Source organism: Tripterygium wilfordii, chromosome 18 (genome assembly GCF_013401445.1).
Source record: "Tripterygium wilfordii isolate XIE 37 chromosome 18, ASM1340144v1, whole genome shotgun sequence".
Lineage (NCBI taxonomy): Eukaryota > Viridiplantae > Streptophyta > Magnoliopsida > Celastrales > Celastraceae > Tripterygium > Tripterygium wilfordii.
Genome location: NC_052249.1, coordinates 10,180,425 through 10,204,649, shown reverse-complemented (window position 1 = coordinate 10,204,649; position 24,225 = coordinate 10,180,425). Strand labels below are relative to the sequence as shown.

General features: G+C 37.8%; 4 protein-coding genes across 8 annotated transcripts; 1 reads left to right on the top strand and 3 right to left on the bottom strand.

Annotated features, from left to right (window-relative positions):
- LOC119984237 (soluble inorganic pyrophosphatase 1-like) lies at positions 1-3,008 on the bottom strand. Its single transcript, XM_038828089.1, has 10 exons — positions 2,898-3,008; positions 2,748-2,807; positions 2,015-2,143; positions 1,892-1,920; positions 1,600-1,665; positions 1,133-1,240; positions 799-864; positions 585-705; positions 380-461; positions 1-280 (listed from the first exon to the last, which is right to left on the bottom strand). The coding sequence occupies exons 3-10, from the start codon at positions 2,139-2,141 to the stop codon at positions 238-240; spliced, it is 642 nt and encodes a 213-aa protein (XP_038684017.1). The 5' UTR covers positions 2,142-2,143; positions 2,748-2,807; positions 2,898-3,008; the 3' UTR covers positions 1-237.
- An 893-nt stretch (positions 3,009-3,901) lies between these two features.
- LOC119984236 (pentatricopeptide repeat-containing protein At2g06000-like) lies at positions 3,902-7,872 on the top strand. Its single transcript, XM_038828088.1, has 2 exons — positions 3,902-6,206; positions 7,283-7,872. Exon 1 carries the CDS (start codon positions 4,508-4,510, stop codon positions 6,122-6,124), a length of 1,617 nt encoding a protein of 538 aa, XP_038684016.1. The 5' UTR covers positions 3,902-4,507; the 3' UTR covers positions 6,125-6,206; positions 7,283-7,872.
- A 207-nt stretch (positions 7,873-8,079) lies between these two features.
- On the bottom strand, positions 8,080-11,256 carry LOC119984238 (probably inactive receptor-like protein kinase At2g46850). Its single transcript, XM_038828090.1, has 3 exons — positions 10,029-11,256; positions 9,313-9,396; positions 8,080-9,187 (listed from the first exon to the last, which is right to left on the bottom strand). The coding sequence occupies exons 1-3, from the start codon at positions 10,771-10,773 to the stop codon at positions 8,109-8,111; spliced, it is 1,908 nt and encodes a 635-aa protein (XP_038684018.1). The 5' UTR covers positions 10,774-11,256; the 3' UTR covers positions 8,080-8,108.
- Positions 11,257-14,485: 3,229 nt separating this feature from the next.
- Positions 14,486-22,400, bottom strand: LOC119984019 (protein LATE ELONGATED HYPOCOTYL-like). 5 transcript variants are annotated; one of them, XM_038827765.1, is made up of 8 exons: positions 22,153-22,400; positions 21,733-21,862; positions 21,427-21,615; positions 21,201-21,312; positions 20,880-20,962; positions 16,848-17,072; positions 15,280-16,746; positions 14,486-15,192 (listed from the first exon to the last, which is right to left on the bottom strand). In XM_038827765.1, the coding sequence occupies exons 3-8, from the start codon at positions 21,463-21,465 to the stop codon at positions 14,776-14,778; spliced, it is 2,343 nt and encodes a 780-aa protein (XP_038683693.1). In that variant the 5' UTR covers positions 21,466-21,615; positions 21,733-21,862; positions 22,153-22,400; the 3' UTR covers positions 14,486-14,775. The 5 variants fall into 5 exon arrangements, with proteins under 5 accessions (XP_038683693.1, XP_038683692.1, XP_038683695.1 ...); XM_038827764.1 differs by having other exon boundaries at positions 21,837-21,862; positions 22,153-22,399; XM_038827767.1 differs by having other exon boundaries at positions 20,901-20,962; positions 21,837-21,862; positions 22,153-22,399.
- Between the last annotated feature and the right edge of the window lie 1,825 nt (positions 22,401-24,225).

Below are 24,225 nucleotides of genomic sequence, written 5' to 3'. Positions count from 1 at the left end.
GCATTCAATCTCAGATGAACGTTCATAAGCAAATTACATGCAGATGGATCTGCTTAGTATGCATGTTTTTCATGTTTCATTCAGTGTCACTTTTCATAGGATATCTAAAAGAACATAAAAAAAAATAACAATCATCAAACAAAACAATTGAAGCTGTTCATATAGTTGATAAGACAACTTATTCAAAAGCAAAACATTCTCTTCAGAATAAAATGATGTCAATAAAGCCTTCTCTCTTTATCTCCTCAGGGTGTGCAGGATGTACTCAGCATAAAGGTCCCTGTACCAACAAGTGCAAAAATCCCAGTTAAGTTAAAGAAGGGCTTGTGCAGAATCCAACAAACCACTAGCGTTTTTTTTTTCTTCATTATGGACTTACATGGAGTATTGAATAGCTTCCAATGCAGTTGTTGAAGGCAAAAAATCATTAACTGCAACCTCCTTGTTCTCATTTTTCTTGTCTGCAATATATTAGGAAGCCTACTGTTAGCTCACATTGTTAAAAGATAACCAAAAGGATCCATTTATATACATATATATACAAGTTTAGCAGGAAGGTTATAAAAATTAGATTGAAAACATACAGTCTTCAAAGAAACGACGAATCTCAGTTAGCCGGTGAGGGGCAAGTTCCTTAATGTCAGTGAAGTGTTTATACTCTGGATCATCAGCACAGACAGCAATGATCTTATCATCTTTCTCTCCCTGAAATAGAACAAAAGCAATAGTTACTATATATACCAGTGATAGTAGAAAAAAGTGCTGAAGTTTCAGTGCTTTGGAGTTCCAATGAAGTACCTGGTCAATCATGGGCATTAGTCCAATGGCCCTTGCTCGGAGAAAACAACCAGGCAAGACCGGTTCCTATTCAAACCATTAGACTAGTTGATAAGATCATTGAAGCTTTGAAAAGAACCAAGACCAAAAGGTCATAAATTTCACGTAACAAAATACGTATGGTATCTTCTGCAATATTAAATCCTTTTTGAAATTCCAAAATATAGAATGTGGTTAACATTTGGGAATCACAAAGTATACAGAATGAAATTATATTTTTCTTGATAAAAAAAGATGGGAGAATATGAAATTTCAATTTCCTCTGATAAAATCAAATACCAATTTAGAAAGCTACCTGCATGAGAACCAGAACATCCAATGGATCATTGTCTTCACATAAAGTGCGGGGGATGAAGCCATAGTTATGAGGATAAACCACTGATGAATAAAGAACCCGATCAACCTAGCAGTCATTTAACAGTAAGAAATTATGAGGGAGGTATCAAAGCACATAGAAAAATGACGACTAAAGATCCAGGTGATGGAAAAACTACGAGAAACTTCTATAGCACAAAAAGTTCGTAGTTCTTAATCAACACATCCAATACAGGCAGTCACCCATCCTCGTTTCGTGGGGTGTAGTTGAGCCGTAAAAAACTCCATATAAGAGGAAAAAGTAGGGGCAATTGGAAAAACAGGACAAAATTTTTGAAGGAGAACGAGAGAATTTTATTATAGATAAATGCTTCAAGATAGAGAAGGACACTACTCAGTGGAACATAACTAAAGATCTCTGTTTAATAGGTGTGATAATAATTATACCTTAATCAGTCCTGTCTTCTTGTCGAGTTCATATTTTACTTTACTTCCTTTGGTGATCTCCACAACCTGTACCATTTGAATGAGATAATTCAACAAGCACAGACTTTGAAAGTTAAATCTTTTACAGCTAATTATCCTAAAATTTTCCCAGCTTCACACAGGAGGAAAGGTTAAGAAAATTAGTATCATTAAATTAAAGTCTGTGACCTGCAGAGTCACTTTATTGATAAGTTTCGGCTCTAAGGCTATTTATACAACTATATTTGACAACAAAATTGGACAGAACACTTACAACATTGATGATCATGGGAGCTCCAGGTCCTGCAGGAAAAAAATGGCAGCAGAATTAGATTGCTTGATCTACTTTAAGAAAATAATTTAACTACGAAAGTGCAACAGGATCATCCCAAAATACCAATCTCAAGATCATGCCAAGGATGTGCAGCCACAGATCTCCTTGACAAAGATGAGAGGATTCTTGAATTCAGACGGGGAGCAGGGCGGTTTTGTTGTTCCGCATTCTCTTTTGTTTCATCAGTCATATCTAACAAAGTTCAAGAAGTATGAAACACAGTAATAATGAGAGTTTTAGGAACCAAAAGTCGGGTTTTTAATCTATTGCAGAATTCATTGCGAGTCATATGTAAATCAAATTCCATCCAAAAGCCACAGCAATCCAAGATTTGTTATGATTATTAAATAAAATAATACAGCTGAGATACAAATCTGCTGTTTTATTAGGACACAATTAGAGCTTCTCAATTTTCAGCCAATTTTACACAGAGATAACACTTGCAGAATAATGAAAGGTTTTCCAACAAAACTTCTACTAAAATGGTACAAAAAGTTGATCATTTATTGCCAATGTTCAGGCATCAGACTCTTTTAACAGGAAGAAATTGAAACCAGCATGTGTTGATTCGTCATCAAAATGTGGCCAAGATTATACAGTCAGAACGTTGAGTTACCAATATACATGAATCTGATTACCCATAAAAAAACACTAGAGAAATTGCTCTGCAACTCTTAATACAGGTTTTGAAATCCATAAAAAGGTAGTAGTACAACACCCAATATCCTCAAAAACCCAGAAAAGATCACAGTTGCTTGGATCACAAAAAGTAATCTAAAAGAAAGTGGGTATATACCTTTGATTTCCGAAAGTACGCTTTTGGTATTGAATGGAGAGAAATAGCAGGGCAGCGATCCTAACACAGCGGTCACTCCTGATGTGAGTATTTATACAGAGAATCGAATAGAGAATACAGTAAGGCTTGGGTTTGGTCAATACTGACTACCTCCTGTTGTGGAGTGAACGTCCCTGGTCAGTAGGCACCTCCACCTCCACCTCTATCGTTAGTTTAATAAGGCAACCCAACAACCCTTGAGAGTAATACTACGAATCAAGTACACATATGTTTAGCGTTGAATATGTAAAATTGAAAAAGCTTAAGTTTTTGAGAATGCTAAACAGAACTTTTACATTTGGTATTCATATCATAACAAATCTCATCTCATCTCATCTTCTTTCGATTATTACAATGTTTTAGTATGAGAAAAATAAGGGTTTTGCAGTCAAAAATAACGCGTAAAGAACATCATCACATGTTGATTCCTGCTTTCGGATTTCATCATTGAATGCGAAAAACAATAATTTGCCTGCACATTTTGGCTTCTTCTTGCACCAAAGCGCCTTACAAGTCACACCACATATCATGTAATAAACGAAACAAGACCTGGACAAACCCACAAAGCCCTCGACATCATTAGTGGATCAGGTGGTGATAGTCGTTAGGGAACACTCATTCAATCTCATCATCCCCTAAACATATACAGATGCTGTTGTTTTTATCAGAAAATTTTATTCAATCAAGATGTGGTAGAAAATTTAATGAAGAATAACCACAACACGGGATGGCGGTCCAAGTCTAACAATCTAACTCTCTATTGAAAACACTCTCTAATTTAATGAAGAATAGCCGTGACACGGAGAAGAATAGCCGCGACACGAGATGGGGTCCAAGTCTAGTAATCTAATTCTTTGAAAACTCAGAGTGACAATAAAAGATTTGCTGGCTAGATTCCAAATTCAACATATTCTGGAGATTCTCATCAGGCAACTACACCTTTCTTAGTTCCGGCCCAAAGGCCGAAGACATGCTTCTTTGTCATTAAAAAGGGTTAAGAAAAGATAGTCGGCCCAAAATCCATCAAATAATGAACAGCCCAATTCTTGCCAAGCCTGCTAATTTCGAGCCCAGCCCATGTCTTCCCCATTGTTTCTCACCCAGTCCTTCTGAACCCTGAACCCTCAGTCGGCTTCGAGTCGAAGAAGCCTTTATTGCACAACCGCAATTCTTCGTCCTCCTCTTCCTCTAGCAATCTGCGGAGCTGCACGCGACGGTTAGTTTTTCTGCTAGCAATATCGCCTCTGTATTTCATTCTAATTTATAACAGAAATTCCGATCATAGTGGATTGGCTACTTATGTTGAGAGGGTACGAATAGGGCCGTCTAATTAGGTTTGTGTGGTATTGCGAGCTGCAGTTCCTTTGTCTGTGTTGGCGGGACACTGTGTATATAGAGGCTGATTTGGTTGTGGGTGCATGTTTGCTTCTGGATGGTGAATGTGGCAGTCTGTTAATGAGATTCTGATTGGTTTAGATTGCATTGGCTGGTCTAGTTTCTGAGTGACAGGAGCTACTGTGGCTATGGTGGGGTGGAGGTGTTTGTGTTTTGGTCATTTTTTATGATTTTTGTGATTTTGATTAAGAAAGGGATTGGTAGAGTTCTGTTTCTGGTTTGGGAAAGCATTTTTGGTAAAATGAATCTCTTTGTGTATTGGGTTATGGTTTTTGAGGTACTTTCTTGAATGCACAACTTCGGCCAGTGATGGCTTGGGGTTGCAGATGACATTTCTATTCTCAAAGAGCCTTCTTTCAAGGTTTCGAGCCTCCACGATTGCCATTGCCCATTTTCATGCTCAAGCCTTCGGAGGATCTCGCTCTTTTGGTGATTCTTGGTTCGTTAAAGTTGTGTGCACTCTCATTGTTCATCTGCATCCTCTGGATAGCTGTTTGGATTACTTGAGTAAGAACTTGTCTCCTTCTATTGCATTTGAGGTTATAAAGCAGCTAAACAATCCCAAAGCGGGTTTAGAATTCTTGGAGTTAACCAGAGACAAATTGAATCTCAACCATTTGTCTGGGACTTACAATTTGCTAATGAAGTCCCTGTGTCATATGGGTCTCCACGATTCAGCAAAAGTTGTTTTTGATTACATGAGGGGTGATGGGCATATGCCCGAAAGTTATATTGTAGGATTTTTGGTGTCATCATGTGTGCAAGCTGGCAATTTTGATACTGCTAAGGTTTTTCTTGCTGAGGTTCAGCATGATAATGTTGGTATTGGTTCATTTGAGTTTAACAACTTGTTGAGTATGTTGGTTAAGAGGAATCAAGTTAGTGAGGCAGTTTGGTTGTTTAAAGAATATTTGAGATTGCAATTTCGTCCAGATACTTGTACTTTCAATATATTAATCGGAGGTCTGTGCAAAGTTGGCAAAGTTGATAATGCTTTTGAATTTTACAATGATATGGAGAGTTTTGGTTTTTCTCCTGATATTGTTACGTATAACTCACTTATTAAAGGACTGTGTAGAAAGGATAAGGTAGATAGAGGACATGACTTACTGAAGGAAGTTCAATTGAGAAATGGTATTTCACCAGATGTCAAGACCTATACGTCAGTCATTCAAGGTTACTGTAATTCGCATAAGATGGAAGAGGCCTCGCTTCTTTTTGATGAGATGATAAGAAGTGGAGTTAGGCCCAATGAAATAACTTTTAATGTACTTGTTGATGGATTTGGTAAGATTGGGGACATGCTTTCCGCAGAATCTACATATGAGAATATGCGCTTTTTTGGGTCAATTCCTGATGTTTATACCTTCACTTCCTTGATCGATGGTTATTGTCGAAATGGACAGGTGAACCAGGGTTTGAAGCTGTGGGATATGATGAATGCAAAAAAAATTTCGCCAAGTCTTCATACCTATGATATACTTATTAAAGCACTGTGCAAGGAGAATAGACTACATGAGGCTCGTGATTTTTTGAGGCAGTTAAAGGTTAGGGATATTGTTCCAAAACCTTTTGTTTACAACCCCGTAATTGATGGGTTTTGCAAGGCTGGCAATGTAGATGAGGCAAATATGATTGTCGCGGAGATGGAGGAGAAGAGATGCAACCCAGATAAGTTCACGTTTACCATTCTTATTATTGGGCACTGTATGAAAGGTAGAATGTTTGATGCTATTAGCATTTTTAAGAAGATGTCGGCAGTTGGTTGTGCCCCAGATAAGATTATCGTGAGTTCTCTGGTGTCTTTCCTTTTGAAGGCTGGAATGCCTGATGAAGCCTCTCGCATTGTACAAACGGCATCAGTGGACCTAAATTTGTGTTTTTCCTCTTTGAAAAGAACTATTCCTTTGGGGACAAATGCTAATATCCCAGTGGCAGCTTAAATGAAGGAAACACATCCAGATTTGACTTTGTGGGTCCATTTGTTGAACAGAGAGCATCCGCCGTCGTTGGCTTTCATGGGTGGTAAGTGCTTTGTCAAATTCTATTTATCCTGATCAATGACACCATTCTTTGCAAATTAACATACTGTACTATTCATGCTGATCCTTTCAGATTTGAACTTTTTTTTGGCATCATAGTTTGGTTTTCTCATAAATTTGATTGGGGGTGTCGATCGGTCGTTTGGTTTCTCTCTTGCGTTTTCACAATATTGACATGTATTGCTTTTCTCTATAATGCTATTGGTTTCTCCACTAATCAAGTCCCTTGCAAGATCAAATCCTTACATTGTATGAAGCAACTGATTGTTCTAAATGTTGCTGTTGTTTGTTATATATGATCGCTTTATCACATAAGTACCCTTATTGACATTTTGTTTGTTTGGTAGCTTTAATGACACCATATTCACTTGCCCAACCTATGTTGAGAAAAATCATCTTAAATTTTAGGTTGCTGAGGAAATGATGTATAAAGTAGTGGGTGGATTGAGATTAGTGTGAATAAGATGGAGAAAGAATAGATTAAGGGAGAACAGCATATGAGGAGAAACCACTGAATATTCGACATATGGTGAGAAATATCCCAGCAAAATGCCTCCAGAAAATGCCTCTTCGAAACCATTGTGAGCCCTCCAGCGATGATTAAACACCAGCGTTGGTCCTCTGATCTGTTCGATCAAACAATCATGAGTGGGTCATGTAAAACGTGTTCAATCGAGCGAGGATAATATATAATTGTTTTAACAATAGTTTGTCTTTCTCTTCTCACTGGGAAATTGAAGTTTGCTGACTGGGATTGAAGGCTTCATGTGTCGAGTGTTAAGTGGATTGCATGCTGACGTGGCCACTGTGTATTTTCTCAAATATGAGAGGCAATGAGATATAGAAAATGTGGGTGACCTTGCAGCTTTTTAGGATTTTAAATTTGTGTTACTGGTTGAACCATATATCTTGATTTTTTGTGCTACTATAGGAGTACTTGGTGGTTGCACTTTAAAAATAATATTATCTTGAGAAGTAAATGTATCCCATGCGATGACCTGCGGTAACTTTGCCCTTCTACATCATAATAATCTTGCCCTTTGCAATCTACATCTGCAGATTTTTGAATTCCGGTTGCAGTAGGTGACTACAGGAAACACTTCCAACGCATCCTGTTAGGGAGACGCCAGAAGAGTACCATCAACAGATGAGGATTGGACCATGAAAAAGTGGTGAAAATCTGGCCGCTTTCAAAGTTTCGTAGATGTTGCTCTGTTGGGGTTGCTCAAAATCCTAGAAGAAGACAGCCGAGCAACTGGCTGCCAGTAATGCACTAGCTGCTTAATAAAAGGAAGAAATAGCTGAGGCTAAATGGAAGGATGATGATAAGTAAGAATGTGAAGAAGGAGAAGAAGAATATCAACTGAATCATTACAGACAAATTTGGAATGATATATCTACTTCTATATAAATTGACATGTGCTATGCTTTATTGGAGAGGAAGTTGTTCTTGATGATTCTGCTGATAGTCATATCATATGATGACCTTGAAAACAACTTTGTGTTTATTCGCCCTGGAAAATTAGCTCTAAGAGCGAGAAATAACGAGGATGTAAGTGATCAATGTGAACTCATGTAGTCGATCCCAAATTTTTGGGATAAAGGCTTGGTTGATGATGATGAATTGATCAATGTACTAAAACCCGGAGAAGATCAAAATTTTCAAGATGAATCTAGATATATGCAAATCTGTAAACAAAAGATGGTTGGATGAAGTAAACAACAGTGATGTGCTGTAATTTTCTGAGATTCTTTCCATCAGTAGAAAGAAGTCTCCCAGAGATGTCTTGATATAAACATTAGTATTGAATGTAATTAACGGATATTAGGATGTTGGATGAAGAAATGACAATGGTGATTTCAAAATGATGAAAGCAGGAACAATTCAAGGTACATGGATAGAGTCAGGAGACATGGAGATCATCTGAAGGAGGCTTGAATTTGAAAATGTCTCTTCAAGTGCAGGTCCCCTTCTGCTTCCTCCATGAATGCTATCTTTTGTAATGTGTAACAGCTCTCTAGCGACATCAATCATGCCGATTTTGCCATCTTTACCGAACAGCATGCATCTCGTAGCAAGGTCAGCAACTATCTCTATCTGTTCTTGGCGAGAAGCGGGTTGCTCATGATAGTAAAGATCTGGATCCACAATTTCTTCTAGCTTCCCACTTTTGATCTTTTGCAATGCTACTGTTGGCAGGTCTATCTGTTTGGAGCCTGTGATCATCTCCAGAAGCAGAACACCAAAGTCATAGACATCGCTTTTACTCATGTGCAAACCTCCACGATGCTTCTGTAAGTGAGACTCGTGTTCGACTCTACTAGGGTTAAGTAGCTCAAATCCTGCAATTCTAACAGAAAATTCTTCATCCACCAAGATACAACCAGCTCGGAGATCATGGTGAAAGATTGGGACTGAAATCTCGTACTGCAAGAAGGCAAAAACGCTTGCTGTTTCCACGGCAATGCTTATTCTCTTGTTCCAGTCAAGGCCAAAGTTTTGTCCTCTATTTCGGTGTAAATGCTCCTCCAGTGTACCATTTGCAGGATACTCATATACCACAAGTGGAGTGTAGCCAGAGTCAATAGAGCATCCGAGAAGGCGAGCCATATTCCTGTGCAAAACGGAGGACAAAACCTCGATTCTGGATAGGACCTGCGATAAATCTTTTTCACCTTCACATTGCACCTTGTGAACAGCGACATGCGAACCATCCCCCAGGACCCCAGCATATATGGTTCCATGAGTTACATCTGCAAGCTTTTGGCTACTGTCAAATCCTTTCGTGGCTTCTTCTAGCTCCTGGTAATTGAACAACCGCGTCCTGCAAGCTTTCCGAAATGATATTGTGCTAGGAAAATGTGCTCTTTGGTCATGATAATAAGCCTCAGCTTTGATGGGGCGTTTCACTAAGCAAAGCAGTGCAATCAAAGATGCAACGATGAATATTGGGCCAAGAACACCTGCATATTGAAGAACAATGCTTTTGTGATCCATCAGCTGAAATCTGATCCTAACGATGTAACTTTGAGATTCTGTCTGTATAAAACTTCCAATGCTCAAAATGGTATGTTCTGTAATAGCTTACCGGCTATAATGATGACTGTTTTCTGATTGCCTTTTCTGGTATAGCAGTCACTACCATATGCTTCCTCTCCATTTTTTATGCAGGCTGTCAAAAGAAATAGGATTCATCAATGAAATGTGAGTCTGAAACATGTTTTAGAAATTCATTAGCATATTGGAGCAAGCCAACACTTCACAAAGAGACAATTAGTGAATGCTTAAGACATCTACATAATGATTATATGACACTGCAAATGCAACAACCTTCTCCTCTAGAAGGGTTGACATGGGTTTAGATTGAAACAAACATTGTTTGGTATTCAACTACAGAAAAGATAGAACCAAGCAACCCATAATACTTTCCAATAACACAGAAATATTCTTTGTGGGTTGAAAAAATGAGTATGCTAAACTTTGGTAATGTGGAATCCACCTAGCTGCCCACCAAATAACAGAATGATAAATCTCAGGTTACATAAAAAACCCTGCAATTCTCATGGATCAATTGAGACCTGGGCCAAGGTCTAATGCGGGAAGATAACACCCATGAGACTTAAACTCACGACCTCCCACTTGCGCTAAGAGTTAGCGTGGTCAAAATACCATTTCAGCGAACAACCCATTGTTTGAGTCGGCTAAACCCTAGACCCTAAATGCATATTAGGCAAAATTAAAAAGCTTCCAATTTCAAAGAAGAACGCTCTACAACTACAAAAGTTTTAACAAGAAACTACTTACACTTGGTGCATCCAACCCCATTTGCAAATCCATCACCAACAAACCCATCCTGACACAAGCACCTTATCCCTCCTCTCACAGATGTAGCATTCACAATTTTTGCATTGCTAGCACAAACAACTTTTGATGAATTCAAAGGAATTGCCCACTCCAACTTCACTCCACGCTTTCCTGTAGTGGTTCCTCTTGAAACAACCCAGCTAGAGAATCCTCTGCATCCAAATTTGGAAAAAACAGAAAACCCATCTCCAAATTTCCATGTAGTGTGATCAGAGAGTTGATAGCAGCAGCCAGGGGAGCCACTGTCATTGCCATCACAACCAGGCAAGTCTATTGTTTCACAATCTGCCTTACACAAGGAAGAATCCTCGCAATCATACAACCCAATAACATTATCACCAGATAACCCAAAGTAGTCATTTCCTGTGAAGCCAAAGGAATTCAAATCGTTGTATTGGCGACACTTTGAGGGGAAGGCACCAGGGAAGTCCACCAAGACCCCATCAGAATAAAATTCAAGAACTTTATATTTTTGAGAGTCAATGTTGAGAAAAAGGTTGGTTGAGTTTAGGCAAAAGACATGGAAAGCAATGGGTACCAAAGAAGCACAAGAATTGTTCAAGTGAAATGGGTAAGGGATGTGAAAGTTGCCACATTTTTCATTCCACTTACTTGGAATCTCTTGAAGAGAATAAGAGATGGGTGTTTGGTAAAGAAGAGTGAAGAAAAGAAAGGAAGTCAACATGATACTTGATTATGTGAAGAATATTTTTGGAGAAGAAGGGACTACCACTCTACCAGTAAGTGTAGGAAGAACTGATTCATGGATCATGGCCTTTTTTCAATCTACCTGAATGGACCTCGTAGACACCATCTTCATCAAAAACTGAACCACATCAAAAATGTGCGAGACCCAGATGATGATTTGGCAAGAGCAGGAGGAGCCAAGAAGGGTCCATGGGGAGGAGGAGAAGAGATATAGGAATTGGAAAAGGAGAAGACTTGTGGTCGGTGGAATTGGCTACAAATGGTACCTTACTATTATACCTTCAATGACTTTTGATTTCATAAAACAAGATGATCTCTTTTTCTCTGCAAAAGATATATTATAAATTTGACATGGGCTTCGAGCTTTGGTAATGTAGACGTAATTGCATTGATGAGAGTAGTTTGAGATTCAAGGAATGTCAGATATTTGTGCAATAAAAATGGGATTTTTTGCGAGTTCCAAGCTCCGATGCCAGGCGTGGTGTGTGTAGTTTGATTCCTTCGATGGTCATTGGAGCTTGGCACTTGTGTTGGTTGTGGGTACAACGAAGGCTATGGTGTGTGTAGTTCAATATTGTGCCCAAATAAGAACCGCAGAACAATGTGTTGAGATGCCAAATGTTTGTGATTACGTGGCGTAACAGCATACGTGGTAGCCGTAAATTATACAATATTACAATAATATAATACCACATATTGCTAATCAATATGTACGAACGAGGGAGGGTTCACAATTTAAAAAAAAAAAAAAACAAAAAGGCTTTTCTGCTTCTATATTTTTTTCGGGGTACTTTGCATCTTGATCTAAATAAGCCCCTCACGTTAAATTATGTTATAACGGTGTTTACGCGAAAATATTTTGTATCCCTAATAAATTTGTCCATAACCGTCCATAATCATGTGGTAATTACATTATTTTAACATAGTTTTCTGACTAACACAGTTTTCTTATTACATTATTTCTGATTAACACAGTTTTCTTATTACATTGTTTCTCACTAGCGCATCTCTTATTACACTTTTTTACTTGTAATTACATTGTTTAAGTATTACAGATTTTTATACACAATTTAAAAAACAATGTAATAAAATAGTGTAATTAAGAACGCTCAGGTTCAACAATGGGTCTCTATAGAAAGAGTTTTACATGTTGAATTCGAATATATAATTTATTTTTTTTGAAATCTAACTTATATTTTAAGAAACAAAACATTTTGAAATTTCGTTTTTAAAGTAAAAAAACTATGATGTCATCTTTCTTAGTAAACATGTCAAATAGATTATGGATCCTTATGGATAACTTCATTAGGGATACGTAACATTACCGGTGTTTATGATAAATGATTTGGTAGACATGTGGCATTAGTCAGAAAAAAAGTATTTGAGACGTCTTCAAATTTTTTGATTCTCATCGCATCACTTCCCTCACCATCTTCACCGGTGAACTCTCCGGCCAAATTCCTCCAGAAGTTTGTGACCTTCCTTTTCTCCAAATGATTGATTCAGTTCCACAAATTAATAAATGTCACTGACCCAATACAATCGCCATTGCCAAGCTAAAGAATCTGAACTTTCTTCGTCTTAGCTGGTTGAACCTCATTGGTTCGATCGGTATATAACTTAACATTAGTTCATAGAAATTTACTTGAAACCCAAAAAGAAAAACACAAAATTCATAGAAATCAACCTTATTAATATCCATAGATCTATTTGCAAAAACATAAATAGATACATTCTGATGGAAAAAAAAGGATAGAGGAAATACTATCAAGATAGCTAACAAACGGAGTGTAGAGAAAGATATCTTCTGGGCTAGCCCAAACCAATTGCATGGGCTCTCAACAACACCTCCTACTGAACCAAACCCCTCAAATCTCTCCTCTCTCTGTCCCAATAAATCAAGCTCCAACGAAACCCTAATCTTGAATTTTGAAGAATAAAAAAATGAGAAACGAAATCTGTGCGATTTATCATGGACTTCCGAGAAAGGGAGATTTATCACTCTCTTGCTCGCTTAACACCTTTTAAAACCCTATTATATTATATTGCAGGTAAGAGATCACTTATCTATTAGATCGTGGATTCAAATTCTACTTCTCTCCAAATCCCGTTTCAAATAAAACCATATCATATATTACTTGCCACATCAACAAATTTTAACAGCTAAATGAGATAAGGGCTAAGAGCGTGTCCAACCCTAATACCCATTTTGGGTGTGGATAGTTTTCCCTATTTAAATTTAAAAAGTTATTTTAAGTTATCAATTTTTTAACACCCTTCCAACTATATATCTCATTTCAACAACACATCAAATATTTTAATATTTTCTAAAATAATTACTTTAACTACTTCCAATTTTAACTTCTTTTTACAAATACACATAATTTTTTTAGAGAAGAAAATACACATACTTTCGAACTAATATAAATATCATCTTTTATATGTCAATTTCAAAATAATATATTCTAGATGAATTTTTAATACAACCCGTGCTGTATGGAGTAAAGCGATAGAGGAAATCAGAAGATTGCTAGGTTATTTCATGAGTTGGAAGGTTGTACACAAAAATGCTTAGCTCATAGCATTTATACTAGAAAGTAGTATAAATGCTTGTAAAAAAGCTATACCAAAAGGGGCCATAGACAGGCGAGACTCAGGATCGGGCTTGCAAACATGAGGCTTTTCGTCTGAGAGTTTCATGGGAGAAGATGAAAGGCAAGAGAGAAATTAATTATTTAATCTGTTTCTGACATTTGGGGAAATCTGGGTACCCCAGATCTAGGGTATCAGAAAGCAAATAGATAAAATAAGTGATGATTTAGGGTATCGATTGGAAGACTTGAAAATGAAAATGGATAAAACCTAAAATAGTTTTATACTCATTTTAGGTTACTCATTGGACTTGTTTTATCGGAGTCCAAACATACCACATACAAAATAATACAAGTGCTTGTTTAGCCTGAAAATAGTACATGGACTAAGTGCTAGTTTAGCCCGAAAATAGTACATGGACTTATCATTGGATTTGTTTTATCGGAGTCCAAACATACCACATACAAAATACAAGTGTTTGTTTAGCTCGAAAATAATACGAGTGCTTGTTTAGCCCGAAAATAGTACATGGACTTATTTGGACTTTGTTAAGCCCAACTTGCAATCCCATCGATCTTACTATCTTTACAACACATATTACTTACTCATAAACAATTCCCTGATTATATTTTCTTACCAAGTAAACACAGCTGGTTATGTACATTCATCACCAGCGTTGGTTGCCTTTGTTGCTATAGAAGACTCAGATATCTGGTTCTGGAAATCTCCCTCCGAGGCAGCACTAAATAGCATAGTTTGATATTGGATTGGTTAAAACCTGTATCAAATTATAATGGATTGAGAAACATTTTCTAATTGGACGTATAAAGTTCAACAGTCGGCTAATTATGGGGTTCTTCCATATGGTTAGCTTCTAACAACTGGCTGAGGGTCTCCATTACCAAAATATGAAATATAGCAGCCTTCTCATTTACATGGATTAAAGCTGCTTGCATCTAGATGTAGATAGTGCATTTCCTGTTCTCATTGCACCAGGAGACATCTCATTACCTGGCAATCAAGCAATGACCAGCAACAGCCTTTTCACTTGATGGATTTCTTCATCACCTTAAAGTGAAAATTACAGGGATGCAATGTGAGAGAGAAGCTTGAATTAACAAAAGAAGTAGAATAGATACATTACACTAAAAGGAAAGAGGCCACGTCAAGGTCCGTTCATACTTTAATGATCAGAATCTAATGAAAGGAGTTTCTAAGCGCAGTTTCGTAGTTCACTGAAGTAAGCAAGCAAGCAGATGTCTGCATATATGGTACACAAACTATGATACGAGAAGTCTTGTGAGCTGCACGAGTCTAAATTGAACATAAAATGGAAATAGATGAGGGGAACTATAAACCAGACGCAAAAACAATGTGTCCTTTGACATCAAGTTGAAGCCTTCCCTTCCAAGCGTATCCTCTTGGGAACTTTCTCCTCACCTTGGCCGCTGGTGTTCATCACTCTGTTTTCTTGAGCCTCTACTGAGCACCTTTTGTAAGGTCTGAATCCTGTACGACGAACTTTAAGCTTTCCATGTCCAAGCCCAAGACTTAGCAGCCCCTCCTCACCATTGTTGTTCCTTTTTGACAATACATTACTCTCCAAGCCTTGACAACCAGAAGAAGACTCCAAGATCGTGCAACTAAGATTTAATGGTGAAGCATCTTGAAATTTCTCGTGTGTGTTTTGCTGATTTTCCTTAATATTTCCTACCTGATGGCCATTATTCTTCTCATCATACGGTGGTGAAAAGCTCTGTGGTAATACTCCTCTCGAGAAGAGTGCTTGAAAAGCCAGCCGTCCCTGACATTCACAAATAACCACAATCCCTTATGTCCCAGCGATCATATAAAAGATCAAGAGTTATCAAATACATAATTACTGAATTACCTCTTTGGAGACCTCCTTCCAGAAATCACCTGTGTCGCTGTTGCTTCTGCTTCTTTGATTACTGCAATCAGCAACGGGAAGATTTGCATCAGCTTCTTTCGAATCTTCTTTCCCCTTTTCCCTCTTCTTCAGTGCATCTGTCTCTACATCGCTGCTCGAAGGTGTGTTTGAACCACATGATGAACGGTCCACCTGTTTCTTGATCTTTGCTTTGCTCGAGTCTTGGAGCTCATCAACTTCTACAGCTTTCTCATCATCAATTTTTGATCTACTATTTGGCTTTGTATCTTCACTCTTCTCAGAGTCTGATGATAACAAATTTGGTGATTTTGAAGCTGAATGGTGAGCCTGCACCGCTTCAGAATGTTCCACAACCAGTTCCTGATATTGCAAAGGCGGACTTTTAGGAGTATTTTCCTTTCTTTCTACATTAGCTACAGGGTCTTGAGCAGTGTCTACTAATTGAAAAGCAGTTCCGGTTGCTGTTGCAGTTGTAGATGCAGGAGGGCAGGTAGATGCAGGAGGGCAGGTAAATGCAGTGTGAAGGGGAGAGCACAAAGGAAGCAGTCCATGAGCTGCCCACCATGCAGTTGCAGCTGCTACAGTAGCTGCAGCTATAGCTGCCATGCTTGGAACAGAGGTCATTTGCCTAGGTGGGAAAGCTCCTTGGTCACAGGATGGAGGATCTGAAGAGGCTTCCACATTTGCGTAAGGCCAAAAGGTAGCCGCAAAGCTTGCTGCAGCATGGGCAGCTGGATTTTGGAGCAGAGTTGACACAATTAGACTTGAAAAAGTGGAGGAGGTCTGGAGGAAGGACCTGTAGTCATCTTCACTGTGGCGAATTGGAGGAAACAGCGGATGCAAATTTGGAAGTGTCTGATGAGTGGAAGACCCGGGGACATTATTTTGATGATCAGTTGTAGCAGGTGTGACTGAATTAGTGCTCATACTAGGATGCCCATGAGCTTCTACTTGGTGAAATATGGATTCAGTAAATGACACATCTGAGGGAGCAATTTGAGTACATGATGTGGAGCTTCCATCTAGAACATGCACAGGCACGTGCCTTGGATAGTTATTGGCAGCTTGCATCTCATCCATCAGCAAAACACCACTACAATCACTGGTTTTCTCAACCTGAACTGATTTATCATGCTGATGGCTCGAACATTCCAAGTTTAAAGGTTTACCTTCACCACTATCCATTACTGTCTGTCTGGCATCAGGTTTATCCCTCTTTTGATCACCTCTAAGTTCAACAGTGACATATGATTCATTTGTTCCATCCTGGTTCACCATCTCTCTTTGAGATGCACATGAGTTTCTCACTGTCCCCAGCGTTGGCATAGAATTTTTCATTGAAGAGATGGAGGAACAATGAGCATCTTGGAAAAGGGTAGATACTACTGAGCTATGGTCATCATGATTTTCTTTCGTGTTTTTAGGCTTCTCATCAGCATTAGTTTTCTGAGTGATAAGTCACAAGAAAATGTATCACAAAAGAAAGTTGAATAAATTGAAGGGACAAGCTCGTGAAAAATTGAAGGGAAGAATGATAGGAAGCTCACGTCAAGGGGTGGTTCTTTCTCCAAGTCCACTACTTGTTTGCAGCGCATAGAAGACGCTGACATTACAATGTGTCCATCCTTTGCTTGGACCTGCGAGGTTGGAGCTCCCACACCAGTCTTGCGAGGATAAGGATTGCTTGGCTTTCTTTTGGGTCGTGGAGGAGGAATGTCTATGTCAAAAGCTTGTCCAATAGGAACACCTTTAGCTACAGCCTCCTTCTCCAACTGAAAGTGAATACATGTTAATATATTCATTTAGAGAATGCATTTCAGCGAAAAAAGAAAAAACATTAGTGTACCCTTTTGTTGTGGAAGGAACTAGCTAGCATGCAGCAATGCTAACGGAGATAAAGAAAGACACTTTTTATTGATAAAAGGCTAATTCAACAGTAATGCAATAATTTAAACCCCATTGCCTCATTCATCTCCAAAGATAGCCACTGCATAGTGCTTACTTTAATTAACTCCACTAATGGATGAGACGAGAAGAATGTGGATAAGAAGACAGAAGGAAATGGACTGGAAAAAAACAGTTTTTCTAATAATCTTTCTCAAACAAACGTTAAAAATCTTTTTATTTCTCCTCAGTCAGGCTTGGACATAAACCCTGATGCAGAAAATGAATTTAGAATGTTCTCTGCCCAAAGGAACACAAAACAGTAGATATTTACCTAACCTTACATGAATGCAAGTACAGTCCAACCACCTCTGTCTGAGAAAGAGATCTATATTGATAATGGTCTTAATAGAGAAAAATTGTTGGGTTTGCTTGACTCATATAACATCTTAAAAGCAGACTTGAATAATATCAAAGAACTGTTACAATGCTGTTTTTCATTAATGACAGAGAAAAAAAGATAAAAACAATAATCAAGACTGAAAAGCTAAACCCTAACTAAATCCCCGAACAAATCTAGAAAAGATAAAAAATCTCTAGTTAATGTAAATATATTAATAACTAGTAACCAAATGAAATCATAGTGTTCCCAGTAAATCATTACTCAAATTTTGTGTACCGTGCTGCAATTTCATTTCAGCAAATTTGATTATCGAGAATGTGAGTTCAAAGATATTAGGAAATCAATTGCCACAATAATATTTGTTGTTATGTTTCCAATCCACTACGTATATATACACATTGCCTCGTGCATCTATGTCCCTTTATTTCTTCCTGGAGTAATCCAGCAAGTAAGCCACCTTACTTGCACATGTAAGTTCTGCTGAAAACTAAATAAAAAATGATACGTAATAACCTTACCCTGAAATTTTTTGTGAATAATACTAGCGCACTTCCCAGTTCCCAGTCTTAGTGAAATGAAATAAGGGGGACTGACTTGGTCAAGAAGTCTGGACTTCTTGACACAACCAGCCCCCCATTTTCACCATAACCATAAAGATGTCTCATTATGATTTGAGTGGTTGTAAGATTCTAGATTTCAAAGATTGTGATTTTCTTTTTAAGTTTGAGGAAGTCATTAGATTTAACAGAACCACAAGATATTGGTATATGATACATGCCATAAAAAGTTTCTTACGACCATAAAACTACCTATCAATAGAGTCCACAGAAATAGGAAGAATTTCAATTTTCTTCCTATCTAAAATTTCATGAAGATCATCAATAAGCTTATACTGAACTTTAATGTAAGCAAATACAAACTTTTCTCTGGAGCACAAAATTAAGTCCTCATTTCCATGTGCAAAAGAATTGATTTGCATCAATGTCTTTCAATACATTCGATCCTATCATTTATGCAACTCATGATATCAATGTCCATAGCATCCATAGTTGAAGGAATTTTCAGAGACCAGGCTAAATTGGGTTGATACTTGTTGGGAAGAATTTTGGCGTTCCAAAGGCTGAAGGTGAAATTCACAGGTTGTAGACTACAAATGAGGAGTGACTGCATGACTGGATGAAGTCTTCCGTAAGACTAGTCAGGTAACTCCAGGCTACCAACTACGGTAAAAAGATGATCAGATTATAAAGAGATCATAAGCAAATCTCTAAACAAAAAAACATTTTCCTACAGGAGAACTATTGTAAAAGAAGGGTAAAAATTACAAAAGATTCCAGCAGGTAGCTTGGATTAATAGTGTGGAGTTGAGCATGTTCTACAAGACTAACATTAGAAGAGTTTCCTTTTATTGTTCAACCTAGTTTGATTCCTATATATAGACTATTGATTTGGCCAATGTTAACACACCTCAGGTAGTTGCTTTTTAGTTCTAACCTATTGTTTGCTATTTTTCACGAAAATGAAATCCTAGAAGCTTGTGAAGCTATACGCTGCAAAATTTGAAGTGTTCTATTCATGTTTGCTACACTTGAGGTGCTTTTGATCTTATAGGGTTGCGAGGTTGGTTTTCACGAAGATCTTGCATAGGAGAATTATGAACTGGAGGTTATACCAATCATGGTTAGCCAAGCAGATATGGTTATGTGTAAGGAATATCTACACATGATTGAAACTTAGTAAAGAATGGTATTGAAGAGATTTTCCGACATTAGGTTTATTCCTGTTTTTTTTCCCATGTCAAATATGGTTCTTATGTATGTGTTTCCGTTTGTTAGTAGTCTTGCTGTCTTGCATAATTAATCATTCTACACAGTCAAACTTGCTAAGATATTGCATCTAGTTTAAAACCTAAACAACTCCCTTGCACAAAGCTTCCTCAGTGAATAAAGAGATACGGAAAGGCATGATAAACATAGGCTTATCCCCCATATTGAGAGAGACTACCTTCACGATTAGAACATGTGACCTCTAGGTTGCGGTTAATAGAGAGATGGGGAAGGCAAGATAAACATAGACTCATTCCCTCATATTGAGAGAGACTGCCTTCACGATTAGGACATGTGACCTCTAGGTTACGCTTAAGTAACTTGAACACTAGGTCATAGGATCCCCCCCCTAAAAGGTCAAAACCAACTTCTATTGACAAGGCTCCTGCAGCAAAAGTTGCGGGGAGGGCAAGATGTAAGTAACCTTACCGCACATTGCGGAGAGATCATTTTCAGGATTTACAACTGTGATCCATAAGTTGCTCAGTCGCAGGTTTTTATCTTGGATAATATGACCATACTATTCTTAATAGATGTCAGAGTAGCTGATCAAATATAGCCGCATAATATGCAGGAGAGAAATTCCAATTAGGGAACAATATACTTCTAGACCACAGGGCAATGGTTCTCATTTTGCATATTGGGAAATAGGCATAAGACTCTTTCAAAAGTTTGGCTGTATCTGGTTAATGATTATTCACATCCTACTATACTTGTGCAAGTTGAAACTAACCCCCAAAAAGTTGGGCAAGGAAAAATTTGATAATGTGAAGAGGAAGAGGCCTTAAACATTCATAAGATTAACCATGAATAAGCTAAGACACCTGCACAAGGCTCCCGCAGTGAGCGGGGTCGGGGATAGACAAGATGTACGCAGACCTTACCCCCACATATTATGTGGAGAGGTTGTTTTCAAGAATTGAACATGTGACCTCTAGGTTGCATCGGACAATGTTACCACTAGGCCACATGTTCGCCTGTTAAAAATGTAAACAACTCCCACGCATAAGGCTCCCCCAGTGAGCGGGATCGGGACATACAATACATACGCAAACCTTACCCCACATAATATGTTAAGAGTTTGTTTCCACGAATTGAACATGTGTTGCACCACTACAACTCCACCATTGGAGCACATGTTCGCATGTAAGAACACATGAATCATAAGGTAGCTTGCATGATAGCTATTCGAGGGATAGGCATTGGTGGAAGCAAAACTTAAATAATTGTAAGTAGAATACAGCACTTTAGCGTAATCAATAATATGGATGTCTTCTCTTTCTCCAAGTATGCAAGAAAATGCTTTTCAAAAAAATCAAAAGAAAAGAAGATGTGTATCTACAAAAAGTGTCGGCAGTTTGATAAGCATAGGAGTGGGGAGCAGAAGATCTGTAATATTTTATGACTTGGATCCATGACCAAGCAATAAGATGCATAATTAAAATATAGAGTTGATAAAAGCATACAGCAAGAAGGTATCCATTGACCTTTGAAAAGAATTTCTGCGCATGACTTCTGATCTGTACTGCAGTCTTTGTTCCTATATGTTCTGCATAGCCACGAAGTAAACCACCAAAAAGAGAGAGAGAGAGAAGAGAGGCATCTCCAATCAAAACAAAAAAGAGAATGGCATATAAGAATTGTGTCTCATGTCAATCCCAATTCATTCAACTCAAAAAAATCCCCATGATAATTTTTAAAATTAGGCCACAAATAAAAACAATCATCAGATTGCATCAATGGACGACAATAAAATGGAACTGAAAAAAACGGTGCAGAAAGCAAACCTTCTATGGGTTGCCAAGCTCGCCCATAGAGCTTTAAGGCTTCTAGGAACCTATTATGCTCCTCCTCTGTCCATCGCTCACGCTGCTTTGTTATCGTATACGGCTTCCTTGTCTAGAAACCACAGAATTTCCAAAATAAGAAATAACTTAACTTGAATTCAAAAAAAAGGCCTAGTTAAAGCTAAAGCGCACATGAAAACAAAATCATCAAGTCCATTTGACTAACCTTAACGAACAAATCTTCCCCAGAGGAGTATGTGTCCATTACTGAACCAAGGCAGCTAGCGCTGCTTCAAATCCTCCCTAACCAGGAATGGATAAAACAGAAACCTCCTTTCATTCCTCACCACACTGAAGGCTATAAATAGTGAAGCCGTTGTTCTTGAAGATAATGAAACCTGATACGTAACTACTACTGCAAAAGACAAAGGCAACCACAATCGGTAGAGATCCGTCTCTGTTTATTATCAGCATAATAAGCATTCCAATTCACATATATACACTTCACACTAACAAAATTGAAAATCAGTACTTTAAAATATTAGTAATCCACCGTTACAGAGAGAGCAAGAGTGATAGAGACAGACGCTTCTCCGAAAGTACTAAAAAGTAAATTCGTTTATTCAGAATCCTCACCAAAACGAACCGGAAGATCCCAAAACCTTTAGAACGTGAAAAAACAAGGGAGAGAAACCTCAATCAGTATATCAACACTCTATATATCGACCTTCCATACAAATCATCAATACAATACGGCTTTCAAAATCTTAACCCTGTTTGGTTGCCGAGAAATCTTCACAAAAAAAGTATTAAAGTAAATTAGAAGATAGACAGAGCTCAGCTAGGAATTCGGCTCTCTACTATGGAACTTTCTTTTCTTGTCTTTCTTATCATTTTCTCGGCAACCAAACAGGGAGTATGAGCCAAAAGCCCTAAAAATGAAGATAAATACCTTGGAAGAAAGCCATGGTCGATGAAAACTCTCCTAGATCCACTCTCTCTCCGATCATGCATGAACTGAGCTCCTGCAATGGTGGATCTGAATCTACCTCGCACGAATTAAAAAGAAAAAGCAAAGACAGAGTAAAGAAAAGTAGGACACTGTGTAAGCTGAGTTTCGGTGAGACCTAAAACACCAGAAACTACGGTTTGGCTGTTCTCTGAAGAAATCTCAGCCACTACAATTTCTTGTGGATTTATTTTTCTGAAAAATAAGGAAAAGAAATTTGAGGCTGTGAAGCAGTGAAGGTGAATAGAAAAAAGAAACGGGAGAGATGATGACAAGTGGCGAAGACTTAGTGGCTGATTACATAAAGCCCACTCTGGCACTCTTTTGCCAACTTTTCTTTCCAAGTTGCCATCCACTCATCTTCAAATCTTGACCACAAATTCGAGGACCCTGTGAGGCTATGAACGTAAAAGCGCATTCAGGTATGCCGGTGGGGTCTACAGAGTGACGTGGCTTATATAGAAGAATGGGATTCCATCCGGTCATGTGCTTAACCGAAGGAAAGTGTATAAAAAACTGAAAAGCGGATGGCTTGGAGCTGACGTGGATATAGCAAATAGACGTGGCAGTATGCCGGGGAGAATGGAACTATGGAAGCCGGTAATCTCTGCCTGGTGAAGGACACGTGTGGAGTAGCGTTCTCGGTGGGACTCGTGCTGTTCACGCACTACGATAAAGGTCAGGGACGATCTTTGACTCTTTGACCTCAAACATTTCGGGCTATAGACTTATAGTAGAGCCCAATGGGCCAAGCTACAGTCCAAGGTAATGCCCAACAGAGAGATTAGGCTTTCCCACTAAACTGGACCTAATGGGCTTCTTCTCATTTTTATTTGTTTATAAATTTATACTCCTGTTTTTTTTTTTTTTTTTTTTTTTTTTGGCCTTTTGTAGGTAAACTTATAGTCTTGCTTTTAGATTTATGCATTGGATGTATATGTTGTGATGAGTGATGACTCAGATAGATAAATATCTAAATTTGGTACTGTCATATGAGAGCATGTCTTGTGACGAAAGAAGAGTGACGTCATCTTTATGAGAAAATTAGCCAGTACTCTGATGTCTGGTCAAATGCAGTAGTTTTGTCAATGCGGTAGTGTTTTCTCCATATATGAAAATAATGGCTTTGGTCAAATGCTTCCAGAGAACACAAAAAAAAGTCAAAATATTACAATAAACTCAAATCACGCTCTCGCTATTAATGTTCATATATCATCACACATTGGGTTCATTAAGTAGAGCGGTTGAATTGATTTTCATTTATATCTACATATATATATAAATTCTCTTATGAAGTCTTAAAATGAGGTCCTAACAATTAAGATTCATTTTTAACATTTAACATATTTTTTAGAAATATGAAAAAATGTATTTGTGTTTTGATCGGTTTTATGAACCCAACAATATATTTTTTTGTTCGAAACAAAAATCAAATACAATCTGAAAAGTGTATGATATATCTTTTTTATATCCAACGATATAGAATTATCAAACACTTTTTATGTTGAATTTGATTTATGTTTCAAACAAAAAAAATATGTCGTTGGGTTCATAAGACCGATCAAAATACAAATATATTTTTTTAAAATTTTTCAAAAAATGTTTTGATCCTTAAAAATTAGAACCTCATTTTAAGACATCATAAAAGAATTTCTATATATATGTGGGACCACCTTGGCGGTTCTGCCTTTCAGAAGCTCCCATGCCAATGGATTCGCTGGCTCCGCTAACAGGTATTTATCTATCAAATGTTCATAAACTAATTAATATTGTATAATCCTTTTATTACAGAAAAGCAAAATTTATGAGGTTATTACATGATTAGGCTTATCTTTTCCCTAAATAAGGTAATTTGGTTTACCTACCCTACTAACAGCATACATGTTCCGGCCATCGTTGTCAGATGTTCGGATGTTCCTATGTGGCATGTTAATTAATTTGTTCTAATTCTCTCATCGCCTATAAAGAAAACACTCTCTCCCTCTTCTTACACACCCACACACAGAGATACATCTC